The sequence below is a fragment of the Tupaia chinensis genome, unplaced genomic scaffold (assembly GCF_000334495.1).
Source record: "Tupaia chinensis unplaced genomic scaffold, TupChi_1.0 Scaffold000275_1, whole genome shotgun sequence".
In the NCBI taxonomy this organism is placed as follows: Eukaryota; Metazoa; Chordata; class Mammalia; order Scandentia; family Tupaiidae; genus Tupaia; species Tupaia belangeri.
The window spans coordinates 6,072,560-6,089,934 of record NW_006159757.1 but is presented as its reverse complement, the minus strand read 5'-3'; the positions used below and the strand labels follow the sequence as shown (position 1 = coordinate 6,089,934).

General features: G+C 39.9%; 1 protein-coding gene across 1 annotated transcript in view; it reads left to right on the top strand.

Moving 5' to 3' along the window:
• Window positions 1–8,455, top strand: part of TAF3 (TATA-box binding protein associated factor 3) — a 229,043-nt gene extending 220,588 nt beyond the window's left edge. Inside the window, exons 5-7 of the mRNA XM_006150038.3 lie at window positions 1,230–1,485; window positions 6,876–6,982; window positions 7,833–8,455. Of these exons, the coding sequence (XP_006150100.1) occupies window positions 1,230–1,485; window positions 6,876–6,982; window positions 7,833–7,947 (478 nt within the window). The 3' untranslated portion in view covers window positions 7,948–8,455. The remainder of the gene's footprint in view (window positions 1–1,229; window positions 1,486–6,875; window positions 6,983–7,832) is intronic.
• The last annotated feature ends 8,920 nt before the right edge of the window (window positions 8,456–17,375 follow it).

Below are 17,375 nucleotides of genomic sequence, written 5' to 3'. Positions count from 1 at the left end.
TTTTTTTTTTTTTTTTTTTTTTTTTTTTTTTTTTTTTTTTTTTTTTTTGTACAGCCACTTCTTATTCTTCTCTCGGGATTTTTAGGGATGCATGCGCAGTGTGTTTTTTAACCTGCTAAATCTAGGATTTGAACCATGCACACAGCCATGTGGGGTCCAGCCACTTTAACCACCATGCTACCAGCTGGCCCCAGATTTTTGTCTGTAATATGTTATAATTTCACTTCCATACATTTAGGTAGAGATAAAGGTCCGCCCCCCCACACACTTGCGTGGAGTTTATTGGGCTTCCACTTGTGAATTGGTATGTTGCAACAGTTCTGTGAAAGTTTCAGATGATCTTTGTTAGCATTTAACTCAGCCCTAATTTTTTTCTAGATTTATGATTAAACATGTACTAGACATTTTTTGTTGTATTCTTTTTGCCTTTCTAGGCTCTACTCTAGGAAGCCACCAGGTCCAGGACTCAAACTGTGGTTGGCCATTTGGGAGTGTTCAGCACCTTAACCACCATGCCATCTACTGGCCCCTCGTATGTAGTTTTTTTTTTTTTTTTTTTTTTTGTGGGGGGGGGGGTTTTTTTTGTTGGGTGGCGGGCACCAGAAAGGCAGAGAGAGAGAGAGACAGAAAACGAGAAATCACCCCCCAGGGAGGATGGCCATGCCGCAACCCCTTCTCCTCTATTCTCCTCTCGGGATCTTGGGCATGCACACACGCACACACGTGTGCCCAGCGTGAGTTTAAGCTGCCTGGTCCAGGACTCAAACCACGGTCGACTACATGGGAGTTCAGCGATATAGCCATTAACTAACTGCTGGTCCTGGCCCTTGTATGTAGTTTTGAAGTATTTCTCTGTATTAAGGTTCTTGTTGCCATCCTCTGAGGCAGCCAAGAAATTAGTCTGACTAAATCATGAGGTTAATTGATGAAAGGCCTTGAGAACTGAGTACTTAAAGAGTCTCAGGACTCTTTAGAAAGTCTAGAGGCCGACAGGTGGCATGATGGTTAAGGCGCCGGACTCCCACATGGCTGACTTCAGTTCAAGACCTGACCTGGCAGCTTGCTTCCTCACTTTCCCTCTCTCTGTCTCTCTCTTGGTCAAATTTTAAAATAATAATAAATAAAAATTAAGTTATTTTTTTAAAAAAGTATTTTGCTACTAGAGGAAGTTGTTTTATGGTAGTGTTTTTAAAGGTGGCATTTGACTCAGTTGTCCCTTTTGTTGACAGTGTCATCAGCAAAGTGGTTCCAGCCCCCGAGGCTAAGCCATCTCCTGCTCTGAACAGACCTAAAACCCCACCGCCAGCCCCAGCCGCAGCACCTGTGCCTGTGCATGTGAGCCCCGCCCCCATGCCATTACCACTCCTAGCCCAGGCCACTGCGTGCCCAGCTTTGCTGCCATCACCATCCCCCGCCATCTCTGGAGCAGGAAGCTCCAAAGCTCCTGTACGAAGTGTGGTGACAGAGACAGTCAGCACTTACGTGGTATGTATGCTTCATTTTTATGGAATTTGGGCGAATGTGGCATGAGAGCCTATTGTTTTGTTGTGAAAACATTTTCAATTAAGAAAAGCATCGTATGCATCGTTATTGAATTTTAGAGATAATTCTTCATAACTAGAGAAGTATTTTCAAGCTTTTGGCTGAAAAGTATTATATTGCAGTGTTTGTGTATTGAGTCTCCACAAATGTCAAAGCATTGTTTATTCTTTATATTGTTTCATAGTATGACTATACAATGATACAACAATATCAGTGGAAAAATAGAGAGATGGTTAGTGATATTTAAATCCCACATTGAATTTCTTGATCAAGCAATTAAGCTTTTCACTTAAGAGTATAATTTACGTGATGCACACAGATCTTAGGAGCCAACTGGTGATTCTGAGTAACAGCACTAAATGTAATACTCCACTTGCTAAGATCCAGAACATACCAGGGCCTGCATGTTGAATGAGAATGAGGTTTTAAACCACAGAGCTTCCCACGTGTCCAAGCGTGACTTCAGATTATGAAGCCTGTTGTGTTAAATGAGTCCCCATTGCCCTGGGACTGTTTTTAGGTGTTTTCCCTATACTGGTAGTACTGGGTCTTACTCAAATCCTGAATTCAGTCTAGTAATGACGTATTTATACAGACATATTCTTTGGGCTCTATGGAGTGACACACAGACACACCACAGCATATTTAAGGTGCACAGAAGCTTTGTCATTGCTGTGACCATAAGGATGCAGACTGTGATATATCAGCCTAATGATGGCAATAATCTTTGTGAATGACTGGAAAGTGACTGGGTAAGGCTTATGGTATTTGTTATTATAAATCACACAATGATGAATTTCTTTAAAGGCAACTTCGAAGGAAATTTTGGGAAATTATTAAACATTTGAGGTATTTTAATAGCAAAGTATAAAGAGAAAATCTTTTTTTAAGAATTATTTATTTTTTTAATAATTCTTTTCTTTTTAAACATTTTTATTTATTTATTTATTTGTTCATTTGTTTGTTTTAATTTGACCAGAGAGGACAGAGGGAGGATGGAGAGCCACCGGGTCCGGGACACGAACCGCGGTCGACTAAGTGGTAGTTCGGTGACATAGCCATTATGCTAACTGCTGGTTCCCTAGATGTCTAATTTTTTTATGTTAACTCATCCTTTGCATTTCTAAATTTTTTTTACATATTTTAATTTGAAAGAATATATTTTTTTCAAATCTTCACAATTATTTAGTACTTTTGCATCATGAATTTGGCGTTTTATTTAATTTCTTCTAAAATACTAGATATGTACTTTTAATTTTGTATTTGATAATCCTAAAATCTACTTCATTGTGACTTTGTTTTTGTGTTTATTACTATATTTTTTAAAAAAAGAATTATTTTGTTTAACTTTATTTATTTCAATTTGATCAGAGAAAGAGGGAGGGAGGGGAGGAGGGGGAGAGAGAGAGAGAGAGAGAGAGAGAGAGAGAGAGAGAACAACCCTCTGGGTCTAAGACTCCAACCACAGTCGGCCATGTGGGAGTACAGCACCCTTAACTACCACACCACCTCTGATAGTTATAATTATTATTATTATTATTATTTTAATTTTCTATAGGACATGTACACTTACAGAAGAGAGAGGGAAATTGTGAAAGCAAGCTGCCAGGTCTGGAACTTGAACTGCAGTCGGCCATGTGGGAGTCCAGCACATTTAACCGCCATACTACTTGCTGGACCCAAGAGAAAAATCTTTTTTTTTTTTTTTTTTTTTTTGGAGGGAGAGATTTTTTACGTTTTTTTTTTGCTATTGGGCATGTGCGCTAGGCCAGAGACACAGAGAGACAGAAAGCGAGAAATCACGTCCGAGGGGGATGACCACACCACAATCTCTTCTCCATTCTCCTTCTGTGAGTTTGGGCACGCATGCATGCCTGGTGTGAGTTTTAAGCCGCCAGGTCCAGGACTCAAATTGCAATCAACTACGTGGAAGTCCAGCAGTGTAACCATTACGCCATTCACTGATCCCCGAAAGAAAATCTTAAAATGTGTTCAAGAGTTATAAATACGTGAAAAAAAATAAAAGAAAAATACTGCATTAGAAGTTCAAGACAAAAATATTAGGTCAGTGGGGAAGTCATGACATATTTTTCTATGCAAAGATGTGTCACAACTTTGCTGACGACCCAATAGGATATGTGAAATAAAAAGCTATAATTATCAAGGGGCCAGCAGGTGGTGTGGTGGTTAAAGGCACTGGACTCCCACATGGCCAACCATGGTTCAAGTCTCAGACCTGATGGCTTCCTTTTTCACATTCCCTCTCTCTGTCTCTTTCTGGTCAAATTGGAAAATAATAATAAATAAAGTTAAAATAAAATCATTCTTTTAAAAGGAAAAAAAGTATGATTATCAAATTATACCATTCAAGGAATAGTTGTTTAATGGAGGAAGCATCATCCCGCCCCTCCCCACCAAGAAAAAAGAGAGGAAGAGAGATGCTTTTTGGACAGAAGGCAATATATTTTATGAAAGACATAGACTAATGCAAAAAGGGACGATTTTGTCTGCTGAATAGTATGACATTGAAAATGCTGATTAAGGGCTAACAGGTGGTGTGATTTCCCCCATGGCTGACCATGATTTGAGTCCCAGACCCAGGGTTTTGAAGACCATGCTAGGCACATGTGTGCATACCCAAAACCCTAAGAGGAAAGTGGAGGAAAAGGGATTGCAGCTTGGCCATCCTTTCCCCCACCTCCCCTGACCAGAATATAATTTCTCACTTCCCTTTTCTCTGCCTTTCTCTATCCAGTGCAGATGCCCTGTGGCAAAAACTTAAAAAATAAAAAAAAAAGGAAAAGAAAAAGAAAGAAAGAAAAGAGGGACCAGCAGGTGGCAAGGTGGTTGAGGCACTGGATTCCCACATGGCTGACCACGGTTCAAGTCTTGGACCTAGCAGCTTGAAAATCACAAATAAATTGATAAATAAATAAATAAATGTTTTTTTTAAAGGGAAAACATTTTTATTAAATTCCCTTAGCTCCATTTTTCCCATTCTTAACTTATGTAGAAATTAATTTACAATGATTAAGTGAAGTTAGATGTTTGAAAGAACTTAGTGAACTGAGAAGTGTGGGGTGTTGGTTATCGTGGTTCTTAGTAGCACGACGAGTCCTGGCCTTCTGATTCATGAAAAGTCAGCCATCAGGAGGACTGGCCATGCACAGTAGCTTCAGGGCATGGAGTGCTGGACTGGTCCTAGCCATCAAACAACTGAAACCTGGTGACCACGGGTTTTCTCTCCTCTTGTATACTTTCTCCTGAAATTAGAGAGGATAGGTCAAAGACATGACTGCCCACAGGTTTCTTTAGTAAGTTTTCTATGGAATTCACCAATGTGGAGGTTTTTTCCAAAAATGGTAGGCCTCAAAGTGAGCCTATCAGTAGGCTGACACTTGTATATGCCAGTATATTCCTCACACACACAAAGCCATTTCTTTTTTGCATAGCCAGTCAGTGTCCTATTCGGAAGTATAGGAAGAAAACTACCTGCAGGGACCAGCAGGAAGTGTGGTGGTTAAGCCACTGGACACTCCTACATGGCCAACCACAGTTCAAGTCCTGGACCTGGTAGCTTGTTTTCTCACTTTTCCTCTCTCCCTCTCTCTCTGTGTCTCTCTGTGGCCATATTGATAAATAAATAAATAAATGTTTTTTTTAAAGGGAAAACATTTTTATTAAATTCCCTTAGCTCCATTTTTCCCATTCTTAACTTATGTAGAAATTAATTTACAATGATTAAGTGAAGTTAGATGTTTGAAAGAACTTAGTGAACTGAGAAGTGTGGGGTGTTGGTTATCGTGGTTCTTAGTAGCACGACGAGTCCTGGCCTTCTGATTCATGAAAAGTCAGCCATCAGGAGGACTGGCCATGCACAGTAGCTTCAGGGCATGGAGTGCTGGACTGGTCCTAGCCATCAAACAACTGAAACCTGGTGACCACGGGTTTTCTCTCCTCTTGTATACTTTCTCCTGAAATTAGAGAGGATAGGTCAAAGACATGACTGCCCACAGGTTTCTTTAGTAAGTTTTCTATGGAATTCACCAATGTGGAGGTTTTTTCCAAAAATGGTAGGCCTCAAAGTGAGCCTATCAGTAGGCTGACACTTGTATATGCCAGTATATTCCTCACACACACAAAGCCATTTCTTTTTTGCATAGCCAGTCAGTGTCCTATTCGGAAGTATAGGAAGAAAACTACCTGCAGGGACCAGCAGGAAGTGTGGTGGTTAAGCCACTGGACACTCCTACATGGCCAACCACAGTTCAAGTCCTGGACCTGGTAGCTTGTTTTCTCACTTTTCCTCTCTCCCTCTCTCTCTGTGTCTCTCTGTGGCCATATTAAAATGAATTAATGAATAAATAAAATTAAATTTAAAAAAAGAAAAAAAGAGAAACTACCTGCAAAATAAACAGATCAAGCAATTAAGTTTTGCACTTCAGAGTATAGTTTACACAATGCACATAAATCAAAGGAGAATGAAATGATGTGCTGTCAAAATTGTGAAAACTTGAAAATTAGCTTTTACTTACTGTTTTTGAATGATCATCATAGAATTATTTCTTTCAAATTGCTTTTGTTAATGTGCAATTTGAGGAAGTAGGTACAATTAGAAGTTATTCCTATGTAAACTGCTATGTTAAATATGGTAAACTCCAGGGCATGCAATATTTGTAGCAAAATAATGTTTGATGTATAGTTCTTGGCCTCTAAGCCCCTTATTTCATTTGTCCTTTAGTTGATTGTACTTCACTAAAAATGTCATAAAAGGAATGGAAAGTTACTTAGTAACAACTCTTTTATATCCTTGATCTTATCAGCTAGTTCAAGAAAAGGGTTGGCTAATAAGTAATAAGGTGATACACACACATTTGGCTGAATATATTAATTCCATGCCTATGAATGTGATGGAGGAAACTACGTATACTTGAGCTCTTGAGCTTTCTGTTATTGTTACTGCCTTGAAGACACTACTCATTAAGAATTTACGTGGTTATAAGATTTTATTTTAGTTGAAGGAAGCTATCGGCCATATTGTTCACAGAGATGACTATAAAATACTTTGTTTTTATGACTTACAAAAAGAGTTTAGAATATTCACTAGAAATGTCTTCTCACTTAGTAGCTATTTTCTTTTTTACATAATCCCAGAACAGTGATGATATGATTGATCATAGCTTTAATGAAGTATTAATCTGCTATTATTTTTAGCTTAGTCTGTCTGCCTGTTTGGTTTATAGTATACGGTAGTAATTCTTAACTGGCTTCATTTCTGGTGCTTTTTCCCACTCCATCTCTGTTTTTGTTCCTTCCTTCCTCAAAAACATCAGATCCGAGATGAGTGGGGCAATCAGATCTGGATCTGTCCTGGGTGTAACAAGCCTGATGATGGAAGTCCGATGATCGGCTGTGACGACTGTGACGACTGGTACCACTGGTGAGAGCCCAGAGCACCCACAGGCCGCAGTAGGCAGCCATTGCTTTATCAGGGCTGTGCAGGTCTCTCCTCCAGAGGAGGCTTTCTGCAGAGTAGATTCATGCCTTTGGGCCAGTTCAGCTGTCCTAAGAGCAGGTTATGGAGTAAAATCATGGAGGCCTTAAATGTAACTCATTACAAAAACTGAGAGTCGTTAGACTACTGTTATTTATCTACAGTTCTGAATATTTTCCTTAGCTTATTTATCCTTATTTAAAAAAAAAAAAAGTAAGAGGAGTTATAGGGTTTCCTTTTCTTCCTTTCTAGTGATGTTCTATAAGAGGTACAGTACTTGACAGTACCACTAAAAGGTAACTCCTCTGTAAGCATGATGCAGACAACAAATAAAGACAGCTTGTTTGTATTTTAAACCTTTTCAGCAGTTCCCCAGAACAAAAGCTCTATCAAAATACATACAGATCATCTCATTTTACCTTTAAAATGTTAGATACAGAAAAAGAAAATCTGTTCAGTTATGATAGATTAGTCTCAATATATAATATCTATAAGATAAAAAACAAAGCCATTGTTTTGATCTTCTAGATAGGACCAGAAGAGTTATATCATCCCTGGGTAAAAGGATGAATGAACTAATTAACCTCTCCAATAGGGTCTATAAAAGGGACATTGTGTGACTTAATCATTCAAATGCTCAACAATAGTGCCATGTACATTAGAGGTGTGTGACTTTGGTTTCTGGTGAGCATACCATAGTTTAAAAAAATTATTTTAAAATGTAGAAAGAAAAAGTGTGTGTGTGTGTATGTGTGTATAAAACTTGCTTAATCTGAACTTTTTTAAACATATGTAGGCCCTGTGTTGGAATAATGACTGCACCACCAGAGGAAATGCAGTGGTTCTGTCCCAAGTGTGCCAACAAGAAAAAAGATAAAAAGCACAAAAAGAGGAAGCATCGAGCACACTGACGTCTCCGTGTGGTCTGGACCCGGTGGAGCACCCTCCCTGGTACCTCTGGAGGAGAGCCGATGCAATTCTACCATCCCGTCTAACCAGCTTCTTGTGGATAATGCATCTGAGAAGACTGATCTCATCTGCTTGGGATCTTCCCTTATGAAACACACTGGCCCGTGGCTTCATCAAAATGTGATTGAGGAAATGCTCCAGGAGAGGCGTGGCATAAGGGCTGGCCACCTCAGTTGTTCTACAACCAGAGACAAGTATTATTAATAAAAAGACCGTACATCTTCCCTTTTGATTTTCTTTATTCTCTCCAGGGCCTTTTTATTAAGGTGTTAGATGAGAAGATAATGTATAAACTGCTTTGACTGTAATTTAAGGATGATATCATTAGTCTGTATACAGTTTTCAATCCCTTTCCCTCTATAGTAAGATAATCATAACTACAGAAGGCTCCAGTTGGAGTATTGGTAAATATTTTTGTGATGAGAATATATGAAACTTCTCCCCCACAGTTGTTTTTAGTACTAACATGTAAAATGTTCAGGCTTTTGTGAAATACCTTATATTTTTTAAGAAAAAGGTTTCTATCATGTCCTGTTGGCTTTCGTGCAAATTATTTTTGTTTAACGTATTTTATATCTTTGTTGCATTCTAATTTTGCCCTCCTTTAAACTGCTGGAGTCTTTTCTCACTGCTTATACATTTCATCAACTTGTGTAAAAACTCTTCATACTAAAAGATTTCCCCTAGTGTAAATAATAAATATTTATGGAGTAGTTATTTTTTAATTTTTTTTATCGTGTTTAATTCTGGCTTTCTCTGAAATCTACTGTGATTTCAGCCATGTCTATAATTATTGCTGTACATAAGCAAAGAAGGCCAGAGGAAAAGAGCCATAGTTCAAAGTCATTTACCTTGAGCTAAACTCGTGCAGTGCCCAGCAACAGCGTGGGGGAAAGGACCCTAGCAGTTGAAAGGAAAACAAGGCAATTTAAATCTATAGTTTATGATTGAAATTGTTTTGTTTGTTATCTATTTGGTTTCTGTAAATTTCTTTGACTTACTTTAATTAAAAGGACATGGAGGTGCCACAAAAGTAAAAAAAAAAAAGAAAGAAAGAAAAAGAAAAACCATACTGTAGCATTTTGTGTTTATATTTTATTTCTACAAATTTGTTCATTGGTATTGTGCTTTAAGGCTGAAATGAAGTATATTATGATTTTTTTTTTAAGAAAAACTCATCAAATTTCAGGGTATCACAAAACTTTATTATATTACTGTACTGCCCACTATTTATTATATGTTATAGATGTCTGAGAAGTAAACCAAATATTTTATTTTTAATGTAAAAACATCAAATTTAACTTTATTAGCATATTTTAGCAACTTTGAAATACATATGGACTTTTACTTGATTTTGAAATAATCCTAATTCGGACCCATGTGATGGATATCTTGAATGCTAGAATATGGGCTTTGAACCTAATACAAATATTAATAGAAAATGTGATTTTTTTTAATGCCAAGTAAATTGATATTAGTGTATGAATTAGTCATATTTTAAAGCGTATTATGTGGTTACAGAAATGCAGTTTTCTGCCATGAATGTTAAATTGCAAATCAGTGGAAATGGAGTAGGCCTTTGAGGAGTGCAGGGTATCATTGCTTTCCTTCTAGAGGCCAGGCGTTTTCTATCCCTGCAAAGAAACAAAGCATCTATTTGGAGATTTGTCGAGGGAGGGGGGGTTGTCGTCGTTTTATTAATTTAAGGTCATTCTAAATCCTTTATACAATATTTTCACATGCACAAATATACCCATTAGTGCTTTTTGGAGAGGGACGAGGGGTGGGGGAAGTACAAAATAAAGATTATTGGCTGTTTCATAGTTTGCTTTTCCACTTTCTTTCTTTAGGATTTAGTTCCTTGAGGCATGGTCAGTGGATCTAAAGTTGCCACGTTTAAGTGAGCAGGTCATGCTACCGAAATAAGAATGGAGGTGCCTATATATAACTTTCCCCCAGTCCTACTGTCTGAGAGACTCCTGCCCATAGGACATTTAAGGAATTTCAATCAGTTTGTTGTCCCTTGCTATTTCATGGTTGCTTTCCTAAATCCAGTTCATGATTTTATAAATGGTCTTTGCAATAATAAAACCAAAGAATCATTTTCAGGGGGCTGGATAGCTCTAGGGATTAGTAATGGAATACAGAGCCTTTCACCTCTAGGTCAGTGAGTCGAATCCAGTCCAGGTCACTAGAGACCAAAAGTTGTCACCATCTTATGACTGTTCAGTGGCCTGTGTGAAATGAACTGGTGGTCTCCGTCTCCACTGGATGGCTGTTTGCAACATCAACCGAAAGAAGTGCAAGAAATTGCCAAGAGAAACGTGGGCTAGCACATAAAACATCTGTATTACTCTACAAAGAAAAGTTAGAAAGTTGGGCATAGTTACTCTCCATAAAGTAATAATGAAGGAAAAAAGCAACTTGCCCGTAACGCAGACCTTACAAAGAGGATAAGAGATTCATGTACTTTCCTTAGTGAAGTAACAAAATAGCAAAGGAAAAAGACTATTTTGAACGCGAAGGGAGAAGGATAAATTGGGGGAAATGATGAAATCAAGAGAAACATCTTAAGCAGCCCAAAACACAGTAAGAAAAGGTGGGTTTTTACTTTCCAGAGAAGGAAATCACCAGAAGAAGCAGGAATTCGAGGAACTACTGTAACTGAGAATTAGACGCAATGGAATGAAAAGTATTTCCCTTTGAAGAGTTAGAAGTTTTCCAGTTGTTAAGTGAAATCCTGACCTGTTTTCATTTATCCCAGCACTATCATTTGAATTACGTCGGTACTTAATGAAGAGAAATAGGAAAAAAAGATGGTGCTGGCCAGTGATTTTATTAAAGAAGACGGTATTTAAGAAACAGACCCTCACTCTGGAAACTGAGAAGCTCCTCTGGTGTGATAACCAGCCCTGAGAGCCAGGTGTAGCTGGCAAAGCGTAATTTCTGTGGCTGACAAGGTGTTTCTCTTCCGAAGGTGTCTGCAGAGCAGCACAGTGAGGATCTTTTTCCTCGGACTGATGTGTGGTTCCAAATGTCCTGAAGAAAATCAGAGGGTATCAGAGTATTCTGACTTTGTCGGGCTCTTTTCAGAGATAAAATATAGTGCATTACTCGACTGTATCACCTCAACCGCCTTTGTTCTCCTTTCAATAGGACGATTAAACAAAGACCTACTAACCAAATTAAAGTATAAAATGAACGGCGAGATAGGGAAACCTTGCCACTAAGAATGCTAATGAATGAAGTTCACTAAAGGCAGGCTGGCTAAGTTTTCAATACAAATAGTTTTATGGCCAATCTCTTTAGATCGTAGCAGTTTTCTTTGGAAGTTTTAAGTCTAAAAGTAATGAGTTACCTTGCCCGAAGAATGAAATAGATAATGTCCTGAATAACATCTCTTTTTCACAGTGCTCTCTGTCCTTCTGTTAGAAAACTATTTCTTTTAAAATCTTGCATCAGTTTTAGCCTAAAAAGTATAAAGTAACGATTAATCCATGTTTCCAAACCAGTAGGTGACATCAAAATTAGATATTTAGATAGCTGAGCAGTTTATTCTTCATTTCATTGGAATACAACATTTATGCTCCTTTGAGCTATTAAAATGACTACTAGTTACTTTTTACATTCTGGACAGATCCGTTTTTAATATAGTTTGTCGAACAACAGCATTAAACATGTTTGCTCATTCTTTCCAAATTTGCTAGACACATTTCATGGAAATGTCAAAGATGTAGCAGAACATGGGACCAGCAGATGGTGCGGTGGTCAGAGACACTGATTTCACAAGGCTGATTACGTAGTTGACTGCCGGACCCAGCAACGTGTGTGCCCAAAATCCCCAGAGGAAAAGAGACAGGGATTGCAGCGTGGCCATCTTTCCCGGGGGGTGATTTCTCACTTTCTCTCTCTCTCTAGTGAGTGCACATACCCTGTAGCAAAAGAAAAAAGTAAAACAAAAAGCAGTCGTCATCTAAAATGGACATAAAATATATACAAGGTGTGGTGGTTATAATGGTTGGATACCACACGACCAACTACACACTTGAGAGTCCTGGTGACTTGCCAAAAATATGCCAGGTGCATGTTTTTGCATGTGTGCCCAAAATTCCAAGAGGAGAATGGAGAAGAGATTGTAGCATGGCCATTCCTCCTGGGAAGTGATTTATCTCTCTCTCTCCTTCTCTCTCCCTCCCTCTGTCTCCAGTAAGTGCTCTATATGTGTGTGTATATATACATATTACAGAAAAAATAAATGTGAATATGCTTAGAATTTTATTTAAATGCATGATACAGAATGATTGCAAAAGAGAGAGAACTAGAGCACCTCTGAAATCAGAAATGAACTTTTTTTCCAGTACATCCTTTTTTTCATTTTTAAGATTTTTGCCATAGGGAACATGATTTTCAATCCTCCACGTATGGGACTCAGATCACTCAGTTGGCCATGTGGAATCCAGCTGCCTTAACCTCTGTGCCACCTGCTGGCCCTGGAAACTGGTTTTTAATGTTAATATGGCTTAATGCTTTGAAATGTTTTTATGTCTGTAAAAAACAATTGAGGGTCAGCAGGTGGCATCGTGGTTAAGGCACTGGACTCCCGTATGGCTGACTGTGGTTTGAGTCCCAGACCTGGCAGCTTGCTTTCTCACTTTTCTTCTCTCTCTCTCTCTCTCTCTAGTGAATGCATGTGACCTGTAGCAAATTGAAAAAACAATAATAATGATAAATTATTTTTTTAAAAAGGAAAACTTAGCAGATATTTCTAATTTACCCAGGAACTAGCAGAGTATCAGAAATATCGGAAGCAGGGGGTGGGGGGGATGGTATATGCCTTAAAACTGGGTACAAACCAGAAGTTCACATATTGTTTCTGACTACAGTTGGACCAGTTTTCAGCTGTCATGAGACTAAGGAGTCTCAGCAAAAATATTGTGAAACAACATAGACGTAGGAATGCATATGACTCCTTGTATATAAAGTTCACAAAAAGACAAAACTACACTGTGGAGGGATGTATACGCAAATGGGAAAGCCATGGTCCTCATCAAAGTAAGGATGATGTTGCCCCTGTGGGAAGGAAAGGAGTTTCGGTGGGGAGGGAACAAGCAAGTGCAGGGATGTTTCCATGGTACAGGTAGTATCTTCTCTACCTGTGTGTGTGCTTGCCAGAGAGAGAGACGGCTTGTTAAAGCTATATATGTGTCAGTCATGGGGTGGGGGGGGCTTATTTTCTACGAGTGAAAACAAACCTTGGCCTCATGGTGGTGGAGCAGCAATAGCAGTGCTGTGCAGTGCTGGAAGCCACATGAAGATCGGATTCGGTTCTGGGTTGACTTGTACATGCCAGACACACATACCCATGATTCTGGCTGGCTAGAAAAGGCTAGGGGGGAAGGAGAGACCATCCATCACAGCATCACATGCTGTTGAAGGTCCTTCTCATGAAATAAACAAAAATAGCTCCACTAAAAAAAAAGAGTTTGCAAAATTATAGTCTGCCCTGGAATAATTATTGGAGATGAAAGTAATGAAACAATAGGGGACCAGCAGATGGCATAATGGTTATGTCGCTGGACTCACACAGTTGACCACGGTTCAAGTCCTAGACCTGGCGGCTTAAAACTCATGCCAGGGGCCCAGACTCCCACATGGCTGACCACAGTTTGAGTTCCAGACCTGGTGACTTGCTCTCTTTCTCTCTCTCTCTCTCTCCTTCCTCCCTCCCTCCTTCCTTCCTCTCTCTCTTTCTCTGTCCCTCTCTGGTCAAATTTAAAAATAAGTAAGTTAAATAAAGTAATTCTTAAAAAAAAAAAAAAAAAAAAAAAAACTCATGCCAGGAATGTGTGTGCGTGTGTCCAAGATCCCGAGAGAATGGAGGAGAAGGGATTGCAGCATGGCTATTCCCTTGGGGGGCGATTTCTCACTTTCTGTCTCTCTGGCAAGCGCTTGCACCCTATAGCAAAAATCTCTAAAAAAATAAAAATAAAACTAAAGAATGAGACGGGGCGGCTCTGAACAGTGGCATCGCAGTAAAAATGCGTAACTCTGTGAGCCTGACCCACATGGGAGGGTTTCCAGGTCGAATCCAGAGCCCTCCTTGAGCATGTTAGGCACATGCATGGCCATGACCTGGGGCTGGCTGAGCTGGAAGTGGATCACAACATGAAGACCTTGTTGAGGGTACTGTGCATGCTCTCTTTTGCTCATGGGAAACAAAAAAAAGAAAGTTTGGGCTGACCAGTAATGCACTGCTCAAGAAAAACCATATCCCAGGACCAGCAATTAGTGTAATGGCTGTGTTGCTGGACTCCCATGTAGTCAACCGTAGTTCACGTCCCGGACCCCGTGGCTTAAACTCACGCCAGGCGCGTGTGCGTGCATGCCCAAAATCCAAGGAGGAGAATGGAGGAGAAGGGATTGCAGCGTGACCATCCCCTCTGGGGGGGATTTCTCACTTTCTGTCTCTCTGTCTCTCTCCATCTGTCTGGCAAGCGCACGCGCCCTATAGCAGAACCCTCTCCAAAAAAAAGAAAAACCATATCCCAGGGCTAGCAGGTGGTGGTGTGGTTGAGACACTGGACTCCCACATGTCTGACTCTGATTCGAGTCCCAGACCCAGCAGCTTGAAACATGTCAGGTGCAGGTGCATGTGCATGTGTGCCCAAAATCCAAGGAGGAGAATGGAGGAGGAGAATTGCTGCATGGCTATCCCCCCCTTCTTGGGGGAGGGGCAGATCTTACTCTCCCTCTCACTGTCTCCCTCTGTCTCTCCAGTGAACTCAAGCACCCTACAGCAAAAACCTTAAAGAAAAAAAAAGAAAAAAGTAAAACCAGATCCCACATGGTGACCAAGGTTCAAATCCCTAGTCCAGTCAACCTGAAACATGCTGGACACAGGCCTGAGTTCACAAGACAAGCTGGAGGACTGGAGGAAGGGGTCGTGCCTCAACCAGGCCCTGTAGAGGGTGTTTCTCTATCCTTTTCTTTCTTTCACATGCACTAGCATGAGCTCTATCATGAATAAATAAAATAATTGAGCCAGCAAGTAGTGTGGTGGTTAAGGCAGCTGAATCCCACGTGGCCAACTGTGAGGTTCGAATCCCAGACCTGGTGGTGGCTTGAAAAATATACCAGGCCCATGTGTGTGCGTACCCAAAACCCTGAAAGGAGACTGGAGGAGAAGGGATTGCCCATAGCCATCCCCTTGGGGAGCTTTCTCATTTTCTCTCTCTTTCTCTGTCTCTCCCCGGGGAGCACACGTGCACTCTAGCATATTAAAAATAGAAATCTTCAGATGAATAATAACAATGAAAGATTGTACTTCCCTAGAGATAAAGCTACTGCAATAGATGTGTTCTGGATGCAGTGTATGCAAATGAAGTTTCTGTAAATCCAGTCACACTAAATGCCTGAGAGGAGAGTTTTGCTCAAAGGAACAATAAAGTAAATTCTCATCAAGGAAAAAAGTAAGAGGGAAAAATCATCAATAAACACTTGTATAATTCCCCTCCCCAAAAAAGAGGATAAAGTAAAAACATTTTTTAGTTTTGAAGGTTTTGTGAGACTAGCTGCACCAAGGCCGCCAGCGAGGTGGATTAACAACGAAGCCTCTCCAAGGTGCATCAACTGTCTCTCAAACGATTTCTCCACCAAGGGTCCAGTAGAAGCAGGCCCATAGGTGAGGTGGTGTTTGAAGAATTATTTATTTAATTTCATTTATCATTTATTTATTTTAATTTGCTACAAGGCACATACTCATCAGAGAGAGAGAAAGAAGGAAAGTGAGAAAGCAAACCACCAAGTCCAGGACTTGAACCACCGTCGGCCATGTGGGAATCCAGTACCTTAACCACTGTGCCACCTGCTGATCCTGGTGAGGTGGTGTTTGATCTGACTTGACTTTGGTGGCAACACATGACCACAGCTAGAAAAATTTGAATTTGTAAACCTTTAGGTGTGCATACCTCCTTCAGAGTGACACAGGCAGGCAAGGGACGTTGTACCTGATTGTCAAGTCAAGCACCTTTCTATAAAATGTGCTCCAAATCATACCCCTGGGGACTGTTTTCTCACTTTCCCTCTCTCTATCTATCCATGGAGAGCACACGTGTCCGATAGCAAATTAAAAACAACAAAAAAAGAAGGTGACACATAATTTTGGGCCAGCCAAGTGTGTGATGGTTAAGGCAATGCATCCCACGTGGCCAACTGTGTGGTTCAAGTCTCAGACCCAGTGACTTGGAAAATACCTTGAGCAAGTGTTTGTGCATCCCCAAAATCACGAGCAGAGAATGGAGGAGAACAGATTGTGGTGTGGCCAACCCCCCATTCCGGGGGGTTATTTCTTACTTTCCTTCTTCTGTCTCTGTCTCTCTCTGCCAAGCACACACACCCTATAGAAAAAAAAAAAAAGAACAAAGTCATGAGAAACAGTACAGAGACATTTGTTTTACTATATCATCAATAAAATAAATGAAGGTAAATGGGCCAAAAGAGTTTAATATTTTCAATAGCTTTTCATCGAGTACATATTTTATGTATCCAGGAATCTCCACCTATGTACAAAATATCAATTGTCAGTAGATTATATACATTGTTTTAACTCAACAGAGGATACATGTGCTCTTTACTGAGAGGCAGAGAGACAGAGAAAGAGGGAGAGGAAGAAAGCACCCCCAATGGGTCATGGTCATGTAACAATCCATTCGCCATTTCTCCTTGCCATCAGGATTCTGGGCATACATGTACATGTGCCAGGCATAGCTTTTAAGCCACCAGGGTTGGGATTTCAAACAATACTCCCTTATTGGATTACGTTCCTTTAACCACTAGGCCATGGGGCCAGCCTGATTATATAAAATTTTAGTGAAAATATTTTGTTGTGTTGATTTAACCACTAACACAAATTATGATATACTTATTCCAAAACATGCATCAATGCTTTGGACATTTGAACTATCCCCTCACAGTTTCCAAGATTCTAGGAGGTAATAAAAGCACCTTCAAAATCTTCATTTCTTGGGTGGTTGGTTACTTTTTTCAAGCTTTATATGTATAAGTTATTGTCACTAAACTTTATTTCAACCCCTAAAAACAACAGAGAAGGTCTACTTACGGGTTATAAAATACCAAAACCCGGTAGAGAGCTTCGAATGGCCAGTTTACTGAAACAAAGTTAGGCCCATGTTCCAGTTTCAGTAATCAGAGACAGTACCGTAATTTAATGCAGAAATCCTGACAGAATTCAAAAGATGCATTTATGCCAAAAAAGCTATCTGCTTCCTTCCCCAAGCAACTGGTTAATGTTGCTGTTTAGCAGGTCCCACTTTGTATTTGAGAGGTATGTCTACGCATGTGTAGATACATT